Below are 20,797 nucleotides of genomic sequence, written 5' to 3'. Positions count from 1 at the left end.
AATAGTATTCTGTGCATTTAAAGCTTGGCTGAAATATTTTTTACTCATTTTCCATTAATCTTTAAATGCAGACAAGAAACCGTTTTGAAGGCACCCGGTCAGAAGTTGAATCCTTGATGAAGAAAATGAAGGAGAATCCTCATGAGCACAAAAACATCAGCCCCTTCACCATGGAGGGCTACCTTTATGTTCAGGAAAAGCGTGAGTACATTTATTGATTGATTGATTGATTGATTGATTGATTGATTATACCGCCCCCTCTCCCGAAGGACTCGGGGCGGTGAACAGCCAAATTTAAAACACACAATACAAATATTAAAATTCAATTAAAAACAAAATTAAATTATCTTTGGCTTCTCCAATTTAAAACCCCTTACCCATAAAATACACCCAATTAAAATTTATGCTTACTTAAATTTATGCTTACTTCAGATAACATTTTTTACTGCACTGTGAAATCTCTAGGATAACAATATGTAAAACTGCTTAATATCTTCATATCTTTCCTTGCAATCTTTTTTGGCTAGTTTGGAGATACTCCTATACTGTAGATATTGCTGCAACACAATTGCTAGCATGCAGAAGCATTAGCTGGATTTCCAGATTACCAAAAGATAGAGCAGCATCAGAAGAGCCAGAAGTTCCCAACTACTATAAAGATGAACAGGCATCAAGCAATTGAATTTTATTGATGTTAAGAGAAATAGAAATTATGTGGCTAAAACAGATTTTACTTTTCCCCCTTCTAAATAGTTTGTTGCAATATGTTTGCACTTACAGAAGAATTGCTATCCCCTTGAGCTTTCAACCACGTTGACTGCAACCAGTTTACAGTTTCTTGCTATTTTTATCCTAACTCTAATTAGCAAGAATAAAATAAGATCCTTATGAAACTTACATTTCAGGAGAGGTCTACATAATGTAACAGAAGTTGAAAGTAGATAGTCTAATTATATATTTGAAATAATATCAACACCTGTATCTAAAAAGTTGTTGCAAAGCAAAAAGCTGCAGTGAGTATTAAAAGAGAATCTCTGCTCTTTTCATTCCATCTAATATCAGGTTGAGGACCGCTGTTAATAGACTGTATACTACCTTCAAGGAAAACTAATATTTTTCCTGATTTTAAATTGTATTTTTAACCTGCACAGTTAGTTTCCCTTTTGCATCTCATATACCTTTCTTCCAGAGTATTCCCCCCCCCCTTTGGAGATTATTTTTTAGATTTACTAAAAAAAGATGATAAATTATAGGAATTACTCCCTTTTATTTTCACGGACTGAAATTGACAGAGTAATTCAAATAAGGATTAGTGCCCTTTATTTGTGATTTTCAGTATTTCGGATATAGAAACATAGAAAATTGATGGCGGGAAAAGACCTAGTGGTCCAGTAAATCCGTCCTTTAAGTTTTTGTTTTATTTGTTATTTACTTTTTATTTTATTTATCATTTTTATATTTTATTAATTTTTATTTTATTTTTTATTCCTAATTTTTGTCAGATAATGGACATGCATTAATCCTAAACATGTCTAAACTCAGTTACTGATGATTCACCCACTATTTCTTCTGAAAGTTGGTTCCAAGCTTCCGCTACTGTTTCTGTGAAGTAATACTTTCTAATATTACTTTTGAACTTCCCTCCTGTCAGTTTGAGATTATGCCTCTGTGTTCTTGGTTGCTTAATATTGAACATCCTGCCTTCTAGAACCTTACTCACACTCTTAATAAAGGTTTCAATCATATCATGAATTGTAGCCTGTGCAGCAAGTTTGGTTCCATCCTTCCAAATGTTAAGATGTACATTCCATTAAAATTAGCTTGCATTTGTATGATACCTGAAATATATAACTCATTTTTATTCTGACTAGGTCATTTTGGGACATCCTGGGTAAAGCATTACTGCACATATCAGAGTGAATCCAAACGAATAACGATGGTGCCATTTGACCAGAAGTCTGGTGGAAAGGGGGTGAGTAAAAATGCAGATGATTTGTCATGGAAATACTTATGTTTATTTAAACTAAACTAAACATTTAAACTAAAATGGAGTTGACCAAAGTTATTAATCATTTCATTTAAATAGAGTTATTATTTCTTTCAATATGAAGGAATATATTTCTAGGCATAAACAAATTCTTTCATTTTTCATATGAATTAATTGTATCTGCATCTTTATAATGATAGGAAAATGAGAATGTGCTGAAATCTACTGATCTTAACGTTAGGACACAATTCACAAGTCAAAAAAAGAGTACATAATTGTGCATATCAGACACAAGGATACTTTCTGGTTAACAAGGCTTCTTTGTTTATCAAAATGTTCTTTGCACCATTTCTCTTATCATTATGTTCTGCATATATATCTTATTTTATTTTTATTTTTTATTATTCATATTTCTATGCCGCCCACTCTCCAAGGACTCTGGGCGGCTTACACCAAAGACAGTATACTAAATAGCATATTGCCCCCAGCAATCTGGGTCCTCATTTTACCCACCTCGGAAGGATGGAAGGCTGAGTCAACCTTGAGCTGGTGAGATTTGATCCACTGATCTGCTGAACTAGGAGTCAGCTGAAGTAGCTGCAGTACTGCACTCTAACCACTGCGCCACCTCGGCTCCCACTGCGCCACCTCGGCTCTCTAAATATTTATATGTGATGTGCATGTAGGTACATATATAATGACTATCTTTGGAAATGTGTGTGCGTATAAAGTCTTGCATCTGTGCACATGCACCATGTTGAAAAAATAGAATCAAACTCTCTCAGTTTACCTTCCGCAAATTCTTCATTTGAGCATTATCCTAGAAAAGAACTTTTTTTGAAAAAAAAAATTAACAGAATCTTACTTGAAAAAAAGACAGCTCCACATAAAAAGCTTTTAAATATTTAATACAAAGATTCCAACGTAGTAATTTGTTTCCTAAACAGGTTTGTTGCAATTAATGTAATACCACGAAGATGTCTCAAGGCACTTGCTGTTTATATTAATTCCTTAAAGGGATGAGATGAATTATTATATTCACTTTGTTTTGCCCTGCAGCCTTTTACTTGTCTGCTTTTGCATTGGCAATGCTTCTAAACTTTGCAGGTACTATGTTTGAAATAATATTCCTGTTATTCTTATTCAGTCAAGTCATTTCCTGAAACGAAGTCATTATTTGACACATCCCAATGAATAGCTTTTCGCAAGTATGCTTTTAGTAATGGGATACACAGGTGTTCCTCTAAGGGCATTGGACCATGATTCGTGGTCTGGGAATGTTTATTTCATTTTGTGGCACTTCCCTATCTGTGTATCTTTTAGAGGCCATTTGAGCTCTCATCTGCCAGGTCTTTCTAAGAATCTGTGAATTGGACTAAAGCCAACAACAGAAGTGGAACATTGCCTGATTAGTGATTGAGCAGATTTACTTTCCTTTCTGTGGGTTGGGCTACAATCAGAACTAGATTAAAAATTGCTTTTTCCAGCAATTGAAAAAAAACATTGTGATTTATATAATTAGGGGTAAAAGAATACAGACCATTAGAAGTACAGGTAGTCCTTGACTTATAACAGTTCATTTAGTGATCCTTTGAAAAAAGTGATTTATGACTGTTTTTCCACACTTAATGATCATTGGAGCATCCCCTTGATCACATGAAGAAATTTCAGTTGTTTGGCTGACTTATATTTATGACGGTTGCACTGCCCTGGAGTCCTGTGATCCCTTTTTATGACCTTTTGACAAGCAAAGTCAATGGGAAAGCCAGATTCACCTAACAACCATGTTTCTAACTTAACAACTGCCGTCATTCACTTAACAACTGTGGCAAGAAAGGTGATAAAATGGGCCAAAATTCACTTAACAACTGCCTGTCTTAGCAACAGAAATTTTGGGCTCAGTTGTGGTCGTAAATCGAGGACTACCTGTATTATGTTAATCTCAGATGACTCTTTCTGTGCCATGATTGTAATTACTGAAAAGGGAAGACCCTTCAGGTTTTAGAAGAATCCTAATAGGGCAAAAGAAGGGGAAAAAAGGACCGCCTTTCTAAGCAAAGTGAATTAAAGAATATTGACATGGTTGTGGTTGATAGGTGCAGTTAAAATGTAGGTTGATAGTAGCCTAAAAGCATGTTCTTTTGCTGATCTGATTTATGATATTATAATGTTGGACATTACCTTACATGGTTTTTTTTAAAAAAGGGAGTATAAAAATTAATGGAAGGTTCAGAGCTGGAGACAATGTTCCATTGTGGCCAAAGCTAGGAGCATGTAAGAGATATTCTCCAGTTTTGCTTTGGGTTGGCTAAACAGGTAAACACTCTTTGAGGCAAGATTAGATAAAGCTTTGATCTGTCAGGGCTGTCTTATGTTCTTATCTCTTCTAAGATTGATAGATTTAAATGAGGTTTAAATAAATCTTTTGTTTCTCATTTTGCAAAGAGTATCTTACAGGATATACAAATCCTTTTCTTTATTACCTAGTTTTAATTGATAATCAGCATGGGGTGAAATACTGGTTCCAAAGTGAATGCCTCTGGCATTGAAAACAAGGTTGCTTCCAGATTGGCTTTAAAAAAAAGAAAAGAATTGACCTAATATGCTATTTTAATATCCTGCCAGGGAGAAGACGAAGCTGTTATTCTCAAATCTTGCACTCGACGGAAGACTGATTCCATAGAGAAGAGATTCTGCTTTGATGTAGAAGCTGTGGATCGGTGAGTTTATTTATTAAATTTATATCCCAGCTTTTATTCATGAGCTCAGTGTGGCTTATATAGTGCTTCAAATTGAGTTTGCTTTTTGCCATTCATTAGCCAGAATGGTTAATGAATGGCCAAACAGAAATAAACTACTTACAAGTCATGCTTCACCATAACAGATAACCATATGCTTTCATCAAAAGGTTCAGATCAACCTAATTGAATATAGCATGAATATCACACACACATCAAGTATAACACACCAAGTATAACCCAACCTTACATCAAAGGAGTTTCAGGATCCACCAGCAGGCTACTCTAAACAAATGTAACGTACTCCAACAAAGCTATGAAAATATTTTGTGCAATGTAGGGATATAGTATCAAAATGAAGACAAATTCGCAGTCATATACTGCTGATAATCCTCATCCTACAATGGCAATTGGTGCTGGGATTGCCATTGTCAAGCAAGTCATAAAATGTGACCATTTTGCTTAGCAACTGCAATCCAAACAGTCTCAGTTCCCATTGTTAAGTGAATGCCCTGATCCATAGGTGAAGCAACATCTTGTCAGCTTCCCACAATCAAATCAGTGGGAAAATTGAAGGAAAATGCAAGAGTCTGCTGGGTATGGGAGGAAGCCGGGGTGAAATGCTCCTGGATCAGACCGGATCGCCCGGTCTGGTAGCGATCTTGGCCGTTGGTTCGGCGATCCGGTAGCGATGGTGGAGTGAAGCTCTGCCCACCCGCCCAGGTGTCATTACTTCCTGGTTTTAACGCATGTGTGACGCATGCATGCGTGTGAGCAAATTGAGCATGCACGTGGCGCGTGCACTTCTGAACTGGTAAGGAAGGTAAGTAGATTTCACCCCTGGAGGAAGCAGAGGATATGTGTGGGGGGTGGGGGTGGGGGGGGGTTGGGGCGAGTGTGCAAAAGCCCTGAAACCACTTGAATGTTCAGCTTCAGAGTTGAGAGACTTCTGAGGGACTGTCTACTCTCAGAGAGTCTTCTCCAGTAGATTTTCTGGGGCAGAAAATCCCCTCAGGCTGAAGATTTTGACCCAGATCATTTTAGCCATCCCCCAGAGATAAGAGAGAATCCTCTCAGAAGACAGAAGTGGTTTGTGAACTTCTCTGCGGGCTTCCCTATTGACTTTCTGGGGAAGCTGGCAGGGATGATTGCAAATTTGATCAGATCATTGTGGGGCACTTGGTGACCAGGCATTAAGTGTGAATGGGTTGCCAAGTGCTCAGATCACAATCACATGAACACAGGGGTGTTGCAACAGCTGTAATTGTGGTGTCCAGTCCTAAATTGCCATGTGTGAGTAGGCGGCAATATAAATTTTCTAAATAAATAAAAGTAAAAAAGTCCTTTCATTCAGCATGGGCATCATTTTGAACAGTCGCTGAATCAATGGTTATAGGTCAAGGACTTTCTGTACAAAATAAAATGCGAAGTCAGTAATCACCACTACATAGGGCACACATCTGGCAGCCTAACAAAATATAACCCTAAGCACCAGCTAGTAATCACAAGACACGATCTCCCTTTATGGAGAGAAACTAGAACAAATCTTCAGGCGGGAAGCAGTAGAAATTTTAGAACGGCTCAGAACGAAAAATTAAAGAGAATTCTTAAAAACCACAACATAGATTCCAATCCTCTTTAGGGAGCTGATAGAAAGATTTCATTCATGCTTTGATTTAAGAACTCTTGCAAATTCGAGAAATGTGAAATCTAAAGAATAATTGTCTCCTAGTCCACATAGTAATTTAAGAGACAGAAATCATGTCAGCTTTTATTGGAATTCTCATAGGATAATTCCTCAAGTTATCCTTAATTTTTCTATAGAGTTTTCTGGTATTTAAAATATATCCAATATGTTATCTTAGCAACATTAAGACTACCTAACAAAAATAGCTCATTATCATTTCAGTATTGATGAATAGTAGATTAATAAACAAGAATTTTTAATGAATCAGCATGATTATATGAAACGTCATTAAGCACTCTCAGAAAACATAGAGATTTGAAATTGTAATTGTGACTAGATTTATTTCATAAATAATCATATATCTTCTCATGACCATTATAATGTTTAACAGGTTGCAACTTAAATATGATTTAGACGTTCAATTTTATAATATTTACATTTAAAATAAATGTAAGTTTAAATTGTAAAGCTTTGAAATACTGAATTACAAGTTAGGATGATTTAAATTTGAGGCAAGTTGTTATAAACAGCTGGAAAAATGTTTGAGATGTAAAGAGTCCAGTTTAAAGGTGTCTGAAATTGGACTTTGGAGCCTGATTATTTCTAGAAAGATCAGAACAACCCCTATTTATCAGTTCTGATCATTTTGCATTTTCTGATTCTCAGTGAATAAATGCAGTTGTTTCTGTATTTTTGGTACTATGTAAGATTTGATAATGAACGGTCTATAGTTAAGAGAGATTAAATTGCTTACTTGGATTAACTATGAATTAATCCACCTGAAAATAAGACCAAAAAAATTGATTGCATATTTATGTCTACATAGCCTCATGTAAACAAAACAATGTGTAGAACGAATTAAAAGAAATTAATATTTTCTGTTATAACTTTGGGGCTCATAAGCAATTTCATAAAAGATTGCCTAGGTCAGGGGTGTCAAACCCACATTGTCACGGCAATGTGACGTGATGTATTGTGACTCCCCCTCTTGCTAAACCGGGCATGGGCGTGGCCAGCACATGATGCATTCAGCCCACGGCCCGTGACAGCCCAGATTGTATGGTACTGTTTATTTGGTTTGTTTTTGCACACATCCCATAGTTTGTTTCTTTGAGATCTAGCTATACAAATGTCTTTAGACATTTATATGTCTAAATATGTAATTATTTGGCATCCAGTACATAACTGTTCTATTCATGTAAGCATTGGGAAAGAGGGCTGTGCCCTAGAAATCAGAGTTAAGGTCTTGGGAATAGCTGCATGAGGTAACAGTAGGGTCAGCCTACACTGTCTTCTCCACTAGTGTAAAATGTACAAACAATATATGAAATTGCTTAAATTAGCACAAATTATCATCAACGAATATTGTAATATGTTAAAATATATTTTAAAAAACCTATATTCTATATAAGTAACATATAGTGACTGCAATAACATATTCTTTTTGAATACATCAAAGATCCAATAGAATTAGCTGTTCATTACAAAACCTGATTAACTGCTAACTGGAATTTTTTTAAAAAAAAGGGGGGGGAACCCTATTGATTTATTATCTCTGATTTACCTAAAATAGAAATGCTACTTATACATACTCTCTTATTTTGCCTGTGAAACCTGGTTCAATCCTTTTTTCTTTCCTTGGGAGTTTTATATTGATGTTCTCCTCCAATCCAAGTCTAGTTGCTGATTAGAAATCCCAAAAGTGCAGCCAATCAATAGTGGAGGGGGAAAATAAAAAAGTTCACAGATTTTCTTCTCTCCCAAGGTGGGAGATTCTAGATATATGGACTAAAAAAGCAGTAGGTTCTGTATTAATTGTTTCAGGGCTCTTTGTCATAAGAACTTTCCAGGAACAGAAAATGTGAAGGAGATGCAGCATGGCTGAATTTGGTAGAAAGAACAGCAAAAACAACAACAAAAAAAGTAGTTGTAATTGCCTTGATTTTTTGGAGAGTGAAGGGAGGGAAGATAAATTAGTTTTTCTGGTTTCTACTAAAAATCAGATTAAGGTGCATGATCAACAATTCTAGAGGTGAATAAAAGATATAAGTCAATTTCTTCAATGTTATTTTAGCTATAACTGATCCATAGGAAATCAAATTTAAATGATTATTTTTAGTGAACTATACTGGGAGTATTTTTGCTGAAGTATTTACTATATACACATACATTTTCTTAACAATTGCTTAGAAATGGTACTTGAACACCAGTGGAAAAATAATAGGCTCTTTATATTAAGCCGATTCAGCTAACATAAAATAACTACTATTTCTCCATCAACGTCCAAGTTTTATTCAAGGACAGTACACAGTAGTTATATTTGTAGTCCCATAGAAGAGAGTCAGAAGAGTTCATCATAAGAAATTTTTACTGCAGCAGTGGAATTTGTCACCCTGTTGAAAACAGAACAAGAATTCATTTTGGCATTCTTTGCCAATCATTTTTCTAGCTTGCTGTCATGCATCCAAATGTGCATTGTGTACAAATAGGAAAGGGTCAAACGAATAAGAATTGCGAAAAGAAAAGGTGAAGCAAGAGTCAGTGGAATCAGATGAGGGAACAGAGGCCACTTGTTTTAATTTCTCTGTTGTCAATTACATATTGCCAAGATGATAATGCTGTGAGGCATTAAGCAGATGGCATCAGTGATGCTTTGTTACCTCTCAACATTAATAACATAAAATCCTCTTACTTGTGCTGTTTCAAAAGACTGTAGCTAATGCATCTGTTACTGATACTGGGGTCCCATACAGGTATGGCTTGTGCATCTTATCCCAAATTGTGAGCGGCAGTTAGCTTGCACTGCCAAGTAATTCTGCCCCCAGTATCATGTGGGTCAAGCAAATTTGATTTCTTGTGTCCAGCTAGAAAACTCAAAATCACCACAACTCCTGGAACCCAGTAGGATCATGATTTTATATTGAGTTACATGAAACTATACACGTAAGCCTCAAAACCAAAGTTGATTGTGCCTGCTGGGTACTTGGATAGAATACCAGGACTGGGAGCTAGTCTATAGATTAAAGGTTTTCCCCCCGCCTGACTCTAGGGGGCAGTGTTTCATCACCATTTCTTACCTGAGGAAGTCAGTGTTATCCAAGGACACTTCTGTGTTCATGTTGCCAGCATGACTATATGCCGAGGTGCATGGAATGCTGTTGCCTTCCCACCGAAGTGATACCTATTTATCTACTTGGCTTTGCATGCTTTCGAACTGCTAGGTTGACAGGAACTGGGGCAAGAACAGGAGCTCATCCCATCATGTGGTACTTGGGTCTTGAACTGCCAACCTTCTGGTCGACAAGCCCAGCATCTTAACTGCTTGGCCGCCCTGTGTGGATTGACAACAACAAAACAAAATTGGTGGAAGGCAACGGAAACGCCTCCTGTACTGTTGTCAGAAAACCCTGCATGGATATATGTCCATGAAGTCACTAAGAGACAAGCTTAACTTAAAATATATTTTATACATGTATAGATTGTGCATCTCAAACTCTATACTGTGGACACCAGAGGTGGTCATCATGCATGATGAAGAGGTACCATGTCTTCAAAGGGTTCAATTTCTCATACTTTGCAAGTCAAGACTCCTTCAGATCAAATAAGATAATATCACATTAATAAATACATGTTGATTCAGTGTCTGTTTAACAATCTGTAATCCTCTTAACTGTACAGTAACCACAAAACATGAACCACTTACCAGTTTTTCTTTCAATATCTGACTTTTTGCTTGCAGAGAAATGGTAGTGGCAGCTATAAGGGAAGTTCTCCACTTATCATATTTATTAATTTTTTAGTTTTGTACTTGTTTTTTTAAGTTGACCAATTTAAATTTTCTTGTGAATTTATTTTGTCTGAGTGAAGTGTTAAAGGAGATATGATGAAGTAGGATTAGGTCCTGAACTTTAAAAGTCTTATCATAGCTAAGCATATGATCAAAACTGCATTCATGTTCTGTGTCTGAAGATGAGATGGCAATGGGACAAATATGCAAAAAGAAGATAAATTGGCCACATCAACATATCCATTTTCTTGCCTATAGCGGCATATTTACAGAATGATGAACTGCAACGTCTACATTATTCACTCTATGCGGGCCAGATTGTAAAAGAATGCAAGTCTTACCAATTATATCCTCTCCATAAATATGTGTATTATTGCCTCCCCTAAATTGACCCTGCATTATTTATATGAAGTATTTTCTTTCCTAGAAAAAAAAAATCTTCATATAACAGATTCCTTGAACTGTTATTGCAGTAGTCTTAAAATCTTGCTGAGGAAACCTTCATATAGCCTTTTATGTCCTAAGTAAAATTTTATGTTATGAAATGTTATAAAGCCAAATAACCCATTTTGGATTTTAAGGTCTGCTTATGATGTAGCCTGTAGGTGGCAGCTGTGCCTGCTTTATTAGTTTTTAGCTCAACTGGAAAATAAATATCTATAGAGATATTATATATAAGAAACCACCATTGATGTTAAATAGAGATATATGGCAGAATTAAATTGAGCAGAAACTTGTGTAGTTTTATGGCTTTTCAGTCTGCTTTTGAAAATCAATGTGGAACCAGTTTTTACAATTATTTTCTCAACAAGTAGTGTTATTAAATCAATGCAATAATTATGTTTGTGTATTATCCTATTGATGAATAGCAAGCACTTTCAGAATATTATTTATTGGAGGCTTGTTCAGGACATGTGTAATATTTCCTGCAGGGTACCGTATTTTCCGGCGTATAAGACGACTGGGCGTATAAGACGACCCCCTACTTTTCCTGTTAAAATATAGGGTTTGGGCTATACTCGCCGTATAAGACTACCCCTCTTCCAACGCACACCAAATAAAAATTAAAAAAACATCAACTGGCTCACCCACAATGTAAAAGCAGCTGTGCTAGACCCAAAATGGCCCCTGAAACAAGCAGGAACCTCACACAGCCCCAAAAAGCCCCAAAAAACAACTTTCACGCTTTACACACACACAACACAACACAACACAACACAACTGGCTCATCCACAATGTAAAAGTAGCTGTGCTAGACCCAAAATGGCCCCTGCAACAAGCAGGAACTTCACACAACCACAAAAAGCCCAAAAACCCAACTTTCACACTTTACACACACAAAATTCCACATACAGCTTTGTGAGATTTTGTGTGTTTGTGTAGTTAGAGTGAAACACTACAGAAACACACTAAATCTCAGAAAGCTGCACAAATATTATTTTATTTTATTTTATTTTTATTTTTATATGAAAGCTAAATTTAAAACTTCCTAAACTTTAAATGGCTAGGTCTAAAAAAGAACTTAAAAAAAACCCAATTAACTATTTTTTTTTAAAGATCCCAAAGGGGAAAAAAACTTACGTACCCAATAGAACAGGGGTCTCCAACCTTGGCAACTTTAAGACTTGTAGACTTCAACTCCCACAATTCCTCAGCCAGCTTTGTTTTGCTGGCTGAGGAATTCTGGGAGTTGAAGTCCACAACTCCCTGCCTGCTTGGTTGTAGGCAGGGAGTTGCTTGCTGATGGAATGGATTCAGGCAAGCGAAGCAAGGCAAGCAGCTAAGGCAGTGGTCCTCAACCTTCCTAATGCCGCGACCCTTTAATACAGTTCCTCATGTTGTGGTGACCCCCAACGATAAAGTTATTCCTAAAACCATCAAAAATATGTGTTTTCCGATGGTCTTAGGCCAGGGGTCCCCAACCTTTTGGACCTCAGGGACCACCAACTTCATAATTTTAAATTTCGCAGACCACTAATACGAATCCAGTGCCCTGCTTGCTGAAGCACCTGGACTCCCAGTACGGGATGGGGTCCTTCAGGCACTCTCCATCCTCTCTGTCTCTCTCTCTCTCTGTCTCCCACTCTTTCTCTCTCATTCTCTCTTTCTCTCTCTCTCATTTTCGCTTTCTCTCTCTCTCCCTCTCTTTCTTTCTCTCCCACTCTTTCTCATTCTCTCTTTCTCTTTCCCCCCTCTCTCATTCTCTTTCTCTCTCCCCCTCTCTTTCTCATTCTTTCTTTCCCCCACTCTTTCCCTTTCTCTCCCCTCTTTCTCATTCTTTCTCTCTCTCTCCCACTCTTTCTCTCTCATTCTCTTTCTCCCCCCGTTCTCTCTCTCTTTCTCCCACTCTCTTTCTTCCCCCCCCACTCTCTCTCATTCTCTCTTTCTCTGTGTCCCCCTTTCTCTCCCCCCCACTTTCTCTTTCTCCCTCCCGCTCTTTCTCTTTCTCTCTCTCCCACTCTTTCTCTCTCATTCTCTTTCTCTCTCCCCCTCTTTCTCTCTCTCCCCACTCTCTCCCTCTCATTCTGATTCTCTCATTCTGATTCTCTTTCATTTTCTCTCCCTCTCTCTCATTCTCTCTCTGATTCTTTGGTTCTCTTTGATTCTGTCTCTTTCTCTGTCTCTCATTCTCTCTCTCTCACTCTCTCTCTCTGATTCTCTCTGTCTCTTTCTCTCATTCTCTTTCATTCTGTCTTTCTCTCTCTTTCATTCTTTGTCTCTTTCTCTCTCTGTCTCATTCTGATTCTCTCTTTCTCTCTCATTCTCTCTCTCTCTCATCTCATGGGCCAGCCAGTGTCTTGGGGCTGAGAGGAAGTCAAGCATCTCCCTGAGAGACTGAGGGCCGGAAGAAGTGTGGGAGCGAAGCACTACTTGAACTTGTGCGGCATGAGCATTCGCCTTGGTATATTTGCGCCAGCCGATGGCCAAGGCAGCCCTCATCTGTCTGCTGAAAGTGCAGCATCAGGATTCTGCCTTGCTATATTTGCGGCGCAAGGCAGCCTTTGTTTCCTGCTGCTTGGGACTCAGAGCGGTAAATAGCGTCTGATCCGGAGAGCAGCTGGATTTTGCTCTCTAATCCGGATGCCAGATCGGCCCCCTGCAAACTCTCGTCTCTCGAGGAGCGCTCCCTGAAGCGGGGCTGGAAACTTTGGTTGGACTGCTTGAGAGAGGAGAGCTTGCAGGGGGGCGATCTGGTGTCTGCAACGGAGAGCGGCATCCGGCTTTTTCTCTCCGCTGTAAGAGCGCTGTAAGAGCGGCAGCCCTCATCTCCTAATGCTTGGGACTGCAAAATCCAGCTGCTCTCCGGACCAGTCACCATTTACCACTCCGAGTCCCAAGCATTAGGAGATGAGGGCTGCCGCTCTTACAGCGCTCTTATAGCGGAGAGAAAAAGCCGGATGCCGCTCTCCATTGCAGACACCAGATCGCCCCCCTGCAAGCTCTCCTCTCTCAAGCAGTCCAACCAAAGTTTCCAGCCCCGCTTCAGGGAGCGCTCCTCGAGAGACGAGAGTTTGCAGGGGGCCGATTTGGCATCCGGATTAGAGAGCAAAATCCAGCAGCTCTCCGGATCAGACGCCATTTACCACTCTGAGTCCCAGGCAGCAGGAAACAAAGGCTGCCTTGCGCCACTCCTGACACAAATATACCAAGGCGGAATGCTGCTGCCGTACAAATGAAAGTTGTGCTTCACTCCCACAGCTTCCAGCCATCGCAAACGCCGCTTCTTCCCGCTTCTGCCGCCCCCTCCCCCACCGCCACAACAGCACCATTCATTCCGGATGGCGAGGGCTGTGCTCATTTTTCTGTATTGCACCACCATCAAAACCCCTGTGAAAGGGTTGTTTGACCCCCCAACCACTGAGCTAAGGTAAGCAAGCCAGGAAAATGCGCTGCGCACTCCCACCCTTTGCCTGCGAGCCCGGACGCTGATCCGGACGGCTGCAGAAGGAACTGGGCACCGGCTGTCATGTCTTTTCTGCTGTGCGGGGTTCGGCACCTGAGCTCCCGGGGTTTAAGCCTCTGGGCCAGCCCGTGCTGCTCCAGGATGTTCACTTCGGGCTCCTTGGAATCGCTGCCGGGCGGTTCTTCCCGTTGGGGTGATGGTGGGTGGCAGCGATCGGCGTCGCTTGGACTGCGGGAGCCACGGCGGACTCCTTCCCCACGAGGTATTGCTCTGCATTTCACCACCTCTTCCAGGCTCGCAGCCACCCACCATCGCCCCAACGGGAAGAACCACCCGGCAGCGATTCCAAGGAGCCCGAAGCTAACATCCTGGAGCAGCACGGGCTGGCCCAGAGGCTTAAACCCCGGGAGCATAGGTGCCGAACCCCGCACAGCAGAAAAGACATGACAGCCGGTGCCCAGTTCGTTCTGCAGCCGTCCGGATCGGGGCCAAGCCAGGAAAATGCGCTGCGCACTCCCACCCTTTGCCTGCGAGCCCGGACGCTGATCCGGATGGCTGCAGAAGGAACTGGGCACCGGCTGTCATGTCTTTTCTGCTGTGCGGGGTTCGGCACCTGGGCTCCCGGGGTTTAAGCCTCTGGGCCAGCCTGTGCTGCTCCAGGATGTTCGCTTCGGGCTCCTTGGAATCGCTGCCGGGCGGTTCTTCCCGTTGGGGCGATGGTGGGTGGCAGCGATCGGCGTCGATCGCTGCGCACTCCCACCCTTCGCCTGCGAGCCCAGGTGCCGATCTGCTTGGACTGCGGGAGCCACGGCGGTGCTGGCGGTGCTGGGTCTGGTGTGGTGGGCGGAGATGAAGGAGCAGCCTCGGCGGCAGCAGCAGCAGCAATTACAACGGGAAAAGCCGTGGGGAAAGGAGGACGAGGAAGATCTGGCAAGGTGGTGCGAGCACTTCATGGCTCCTCCGGTGAGCGGATTGCGAGAGCTGCGTGACTGGGGCGGAGACATGCGAAGTCGCATGGAGCTTCTCATAATGGAGACTCAGAGCCAGGTGTGCAAGGCGCTGGCCCAGGTCGACCGCGCCGCCGCTTTCACCGTGGACTGCTGGGAAAGGAAGGAAGGTGACCCGAATTCCGGGGTAGAGTGGGGACGCGTTCCTTTCTCGTGGGCCGCGCACTGCCTGGCACCTCTTGTAGGTTGGAACTAATTCGGAGTACAGCTTCCCCTCAATGTTGCCGGCACTCCCAAAGTGTCATCGGTCAGCGCCAGCAACTCAGATTCGGGTACCCGGCGTATAAGACGACTCCCGACTTTTGAGATGATTTTCCTGGGTTAAAAAGTCGTCTTATACGCCGGAAAATATGGTATATATTTGTGTGTGTGTGTGTGTGTGTGTGTGTGTGTGTGTGTGTATAAATCACAAATCCATAATATAACTTTGATAACATTTCATTCACCATTTCCAGATCATTGATGCTTACTTCCATAAGAAGCAGTATTGGACTTACAGGAAGGTGAAAAAAGAATTTCTGGATTGCTCTTCACCAAATAGATCCTAGGTCATACTCTTTTTGAGTTATCCTTACTTGTAGATTATGCATTTTGCTATTAGCCATGTTTAGCCAGAGTTTTATCTTTTCACAAAGTCCAGGTTTTGTTTTGTTTTTTTAAAAAGGAAGGTGCCTTTCTGTTGTAGTAACATGTACCATAAATTCCTTTTAGTGTGTTAAATATGGATGGATTTTACTTAAAGCTAAAGTCCATGTGTTGCCCCATAAAGTTGCTATATTAAAATTCCCAAAGTGATAGGAAAGCGGGTAATAATAACAATTTCAAAATAATAATTACAAAATACATAATTCAGGTGACAAAATATTAAATAAAGAATGTAATGCAGTTGCCTTAAATCCTCACGTAAAATCTGGATATGGCAAGTACAAACATTAGCTCTTGACTTTTCACTTCTTCTGATCTTCACCCAAATCTTTTTTTAAGCATGGGAAATAATTTGTTCAATATGAGGAGTGGGGAGATAGAGGATTTGATAGAACTACTGAAAGTAGTTATCCTGAATGCTAAATGTTAAGAATGATATATAACTATTTTATTTAAAAGCAAGGAATTCTTCTCAATAATACAGAGAATTCTTGCATTAAGGGGGACAGGTTCCTGGAAGAATTCTGGAAGAACAATCTGGAGTCTGAACCTGACTTGTGCACTTTGGATTTAAGGCAAAAGGTGCTTTGGGATATATAGAAATAAGTACTAGAGCCTTATGTTGGATGATGTGGCTGCTCTTCACAGCTCCAAAGCATAATTTGTTCAATATGAGGAATGGGAAGATAGTGGATTTGATAGAACTAGTGAAAGTAGTTATCCTGAATGCTAAATGTTACGAATGATATATAACTATTTTATTTAAAAACAAAGAATTCTTCTCAATAATATGGAGAATTCTTGCATTAAGCAGGACAAGTTCCCTGGAAGAATTCTGGAAGAACAATCTGGAGTCTGAACCTGACTTGTGCAACACTTTGGATTTAATGCAAAAGGTGCTTTGGGATATATAGAGACAACATCTTACAGCACCAGTGCCTTATGTTGGATGCTGTGGCTGCTCTTCACAGCTCCAAAGCATCTTTTGCCTTCCTACCCAAGAATCACAATTATAGTGATAAATCATATTGGATTCTTTGCGGCACAGAATTTCTTTAAACTCTCAACAAGTTATGAAGAACTGGCCATGAAGATAATTCAGATCTATGGAAAAATATGGGAGATTGCTTTGACATCCCCTCCCCCCCCAATTGAAAAAGGATTTTTTTAAAAATTCAAAAGTTAAGAAAATATTTTTCAAACATCATTTATAATAATATTGTTGGTTATAATAAGAATGCTATTCCTAAAAGAGAGCTTTTATTTGTACAAATGTCATTCTGGATAGAACAATCTAGAAATTCAAAATATATTTCTCTTTAAAGCTCCTCTAAGGGTTTTTCTAATTTCTTTGTTAGCTCTTGGTTTTCTTTCTAGAGTACTGTTTATCTTCATGGTTCATAGTTCTTTTTGGTCTTAAAGTTTTGCTTCTTCATTTAAAAAAAAATCAAAATCATAGTGTATCATGAGGCAGCTGCATTGCCCGTAGGTACTGATTGTGTTGACACAGCAGGTTATTTTTTATTTTTTACCGCTCTTACCTGCAGTGTTTCAGCTTTGTTTATATATTCATTTTTCTCTTTCTCTCAGATGAGCTCTGTGCTGGTCAAATGCAATACAACCTGTACTTGTTCTTGTGCTGTGTCACATTTCCAGTGACCTTTATAAATGAATAAAATCTTGAAATTACCATGTTATGACTAATGCTGAGTAACTTTAAAGCTTATACTCTCCCTCCATTTTTCGCTCTTTTGTAGAGAGGCGATCCCCAAAGGTAGCTTGCTCCTTATGAATAGGGAACTTGATTGGTGAATAGTCAGAACAGTGCTGGATCATAAAGATAGATTTTGGATAATAGAGAAAGAAAACACTGGTTTCTAATTAAGTATAAATGTAATATAGTACACTTGTAGCTAGCTAAGAAATTATTTGGTATAACTTAAAAAATTTCCCACAGCACAAAAGCCAGTTGAATGATACTTGTACTTCTTTGCGTTTCTCTCTTATAGTTTCTAGCATTCAGAAAGTATAGGTAGTATTCAGGGGTGGGTTCTACTTACCTTTACTACCGGTTCGCAATGGGGCCGTGCACATGCGATGATGTCGGGGTCGGTGGGCGGAGCCTCCTGCCATTTTTAATACTGGTTCTATAGAACCAGTGCGAACTGGGGGCAACCCACCACTGGTAGTATTAATTAAAGGAATATCTCATGTAGGCTCTGCCCTTCTCTTCCTTCTTTTATAGTTGCAGCCAAGATGGAAGTTGCATCTTTTCCTACCCAGTGACCCAAGACAGATACGATTTAGAGATGCATTATTCCTAGGTTATGTTACTTTGGAGTGCAAGTAGTCCTTGATTTACAACAGTTCATTTAGTGACTGTTCAAAATTACAACAGCACTGAAAAAGTGACTTGTGATCTTTTTTCACACTTAACGACAGTTGCAGCATCCCCATGGTCACCTGATCAAAATTCAGTTGCAGTATCCGGGGTCATGTGATCCCATTTTGCGACCTTCTGACAAGCAAAGTCAATGGGGAAACCAGTTTCACTTAACAACCGTACGATCGACCAAACAACTACAGTGATACACTTAACAACTGTGGCAACAAAGGTCGCAAAACAAGCCAAAACTCATTTAACAAATGCCTCACTTAACAACAGAATTTTTGGGCTCAATTATATCACAGGTTGAGGACCACCTGTATATACAGCAATACTGCAAAATTTCTGGAGGCCACCCATTTGGAGAATATGTCTAAATGCGAATTCAAAAGCTCATGCTGTTTTCATAAAAAGAAGAAAAACACCAGATTTGGATGAGGATGTTGCTTTTTAAAGGAATGCTTAGTTCCAATCATTTAGGCTTTAAAAAAAATAAAAGATGGTATAGTAGTATTTCTTGGGTTGTAAACCAGTGTCTCTGGATATATTTTTTTTGTAAGATAGGAGGGAGTGGGAGGCTCCCACTTGGTTACTGTCTTTTATGTATATAATAAACACTCCAAACCCTTTCTTCTACAATGCTATAAGAAGTTTAAAAGTCTGTAGAGAATCTCAGTCGTCATGGTTGTCCCAAAGATGCTTTTTCAGGAGGCAACTAGACTTTCTTGTTTTTTCTTTTAAAGACGTTTTGCTTTTCATCCAAGAAGCTTCCTCAGCTCTGACTGGATAGTGTCTTCCTTCCATTTCCCACTATCCTGTCAGAGCTGAAGAAGCTTCTTGGATGAGAAGTGAAATGTCTTCAAAAGAAAAATCAAGAAAATCCAGTTGCCTCCTGAAAAAGCACCTTTGGTATAAGCACGTTTAGCATCTAGCATGGTGAAGGCTAACATTTCCATTTTTGTTTTGTAGAATTAGCATAATGCCTGGCTGAAAGAAATAAACACATAGTGGAAGTCTTTTTCAGACAAAAGGAGAAGTCTGATTTCACTCATTCACTCAGTTACTTTATATGGCTGCCTAAATAGGCAAATGCCAAGCAACTCTTTGACTCTATTCAAAAACGTTGCCAAATTTTCTAAGAATGTAATCCCAGACTTCAATACAGTTACAGTTACCTGTTTGTGCTATCTGTTATGCTTGATTTGTCCTATTCTAGAATGAGCCCTGTTTAGCACTAGGTTTATTGCTTGGTGTAACTTGTGTATTAACAAGATTTCCAACCCATGCCTTTTTTTTTTTTAAATTAAATTTTTTTGTAGAAACAGTATAATGAAAACAAAGTATGGATTAAAAGAGAGAAAGCTGCTGGGTCCTTCAACCTCTTTATTTTTAATCATAAGAACAAAAATGCATTGTTCCTTCTGTCTCTGCTTAGCTTCAGTTAAAAACAGGTTTGTTAAGCTAGGACATTCAACAGATATTTTTTCTGCTTTAATTTAAGAGAAGGATCATGCTAGATTAGGCCCAAGAGTGAGCTAAATCTCTATGAAAAAATAGCCCATATGAAAAAGCAAACTAACACTGACAAATTTAATTTTCAACACAGTCCTCCTGATAAGCTATAAATTAGTGTGTTTTTTGAGACAAATATTTTTTCAGAATGCTATTTCTATAGTTTTCAGGTTATTATAGAAAGAGATTAGTGAAAATAACATCTATTAAATCTGAATAATTTACATCTGTATGTCATGCAAGCTGAAATGGCTTGTATCCTTTGCTGGATAAACTCTGTGAGCTTTTTTTGTGGACATAATTGTAATTCTCTGATTGGCAGTTTCTAAATTTATATGATTAAAAATTGAATTTTTATTCTCCATTGCTGTTGAGGCAGAGGCCAAATGTCACTTTCCGTGATATATGTTAATTTTCTTATAACTGTGAGGCACATTAATGTGCTTCATTATAGTTTCCCATTTCATTTTAGACATTTCCATGCATTGATTGGACAGATTCTTACAATAGTTACAGCCAAATATTTGTAGGTAAAAGATTTTGCTGATGACTCAGTAGATTAGTTACATTGCCACATCAAGTTGAGGGAAGGTTGTAGTGATAAATCAGAAGCTTCGATACTGGTCTGGCTGATATAATCTATATAAATATGAAGATAGATTTTGACAGATGTCTATGGAGATTCTCAGTCATCCCAGTCATGGTTGTCCCAAATGTGCTTTTTCAAGAGGTAACTGGACTTTCTTGTTTTTCTTTGAAAACATTTCGCTTGTCATCCAAGAAGCTTCTTTAATTCTGACTGGAGGGTGGGGAATGGAGGCATTTATATTCCTTGCAGACAGCTGGCCATTTGCATTCTTTTAGAGAGTTGTTGAGGCCACTTAGCTGTCTCGTCAGGGCAGGGGTGGGTTCTAAAATTTTTTACTACCGGTTCTGTGGGCATGGCTTATTTTGTGGGTGTGGCTTGATGGTCATGTGACACTTATTTAGGATTTAGCAGAGGTACTGGTCTACCAGGCTTTTAACTGCTTGCAGAGCTGTACCGATCTACCCATTTATTTTTGCAGGCACCGGTCTACTCATTTGTTTTCTTTTAACACTGATCAGCTGTACGGCGGCCCTTTGAAGCCCCGAGGCAAGAGTT

At 39.5% G+C, this 20,797-nt stretch overlaps 1 protein-coding gene and 1 long non-coding RNA gene across 5 annotated transcripts in view; one reads left to right on the top strand and one right to left on the bottom strand.

Moving 5' to 3' along the window:
* The window catches only part of ARHGAP26 (Rho GTPase activating protein 26), a 266,010-nt gene that overhangs the window by 91,341 nt on the left and 153,872 nt on the right, over positions 1-20,797 (top strand). For all 4 annotated transcript variants that reach the window (XR_009621680.2, XM_034404907.3, XM_034404901.3 and 1 more), the window contains exons 8-10: positions 72-201; positions 1,872-1,972; positions 4,613-4,707. Coding sequence is in view for 3 of the 4 variants with exons in the window: in XM_034404907.3 (XP_034260798.1) it covers positions 72-201; positions 1,872-1,972; positions 4,613-4,707 (326 nt within the window). In the remaining variant the exon portion in view is untranslated. The remainder of the gene's footprint in view (positions 1-71; positions 202-1,871; positions 1,973-4,612; positions 4,708-20,797) is intronic.
* On the bottom strand, positions 6,485-10,242 carry LOC132710941 (uncharacterized). The gene is made up of 3 exons (XR_009621681.2): positions 10,116-10,242; positions 9,490-9,743; positions 6,485-8,805 (listed from the first exon to the last, which is right to left on the bottom strand). It is a non-coding gene; the product is annotated as an uncharacterized LOC132710941 (long non-coding RNA).

This window comes from Pantherophis guttatus, chromosome 2, assembly GCF_059756535.1.
Source record: "Pantherophis guttatus breed Tessera chromosome 2, ASM5975653v1, whole genome shotgun sequence".
In the NCBI taxonomy this organism is placed as follows: Eukaryota; Metazoa; Chordata; class Lepidosauria; order Squamata; family Colubridae; genus Pantherophis; species Pantherophis guttatus.
Note: the sequence above shows the minus strand (reverse complement) of the source record. Positions and strands in the feature narration are given on the sequence as shown.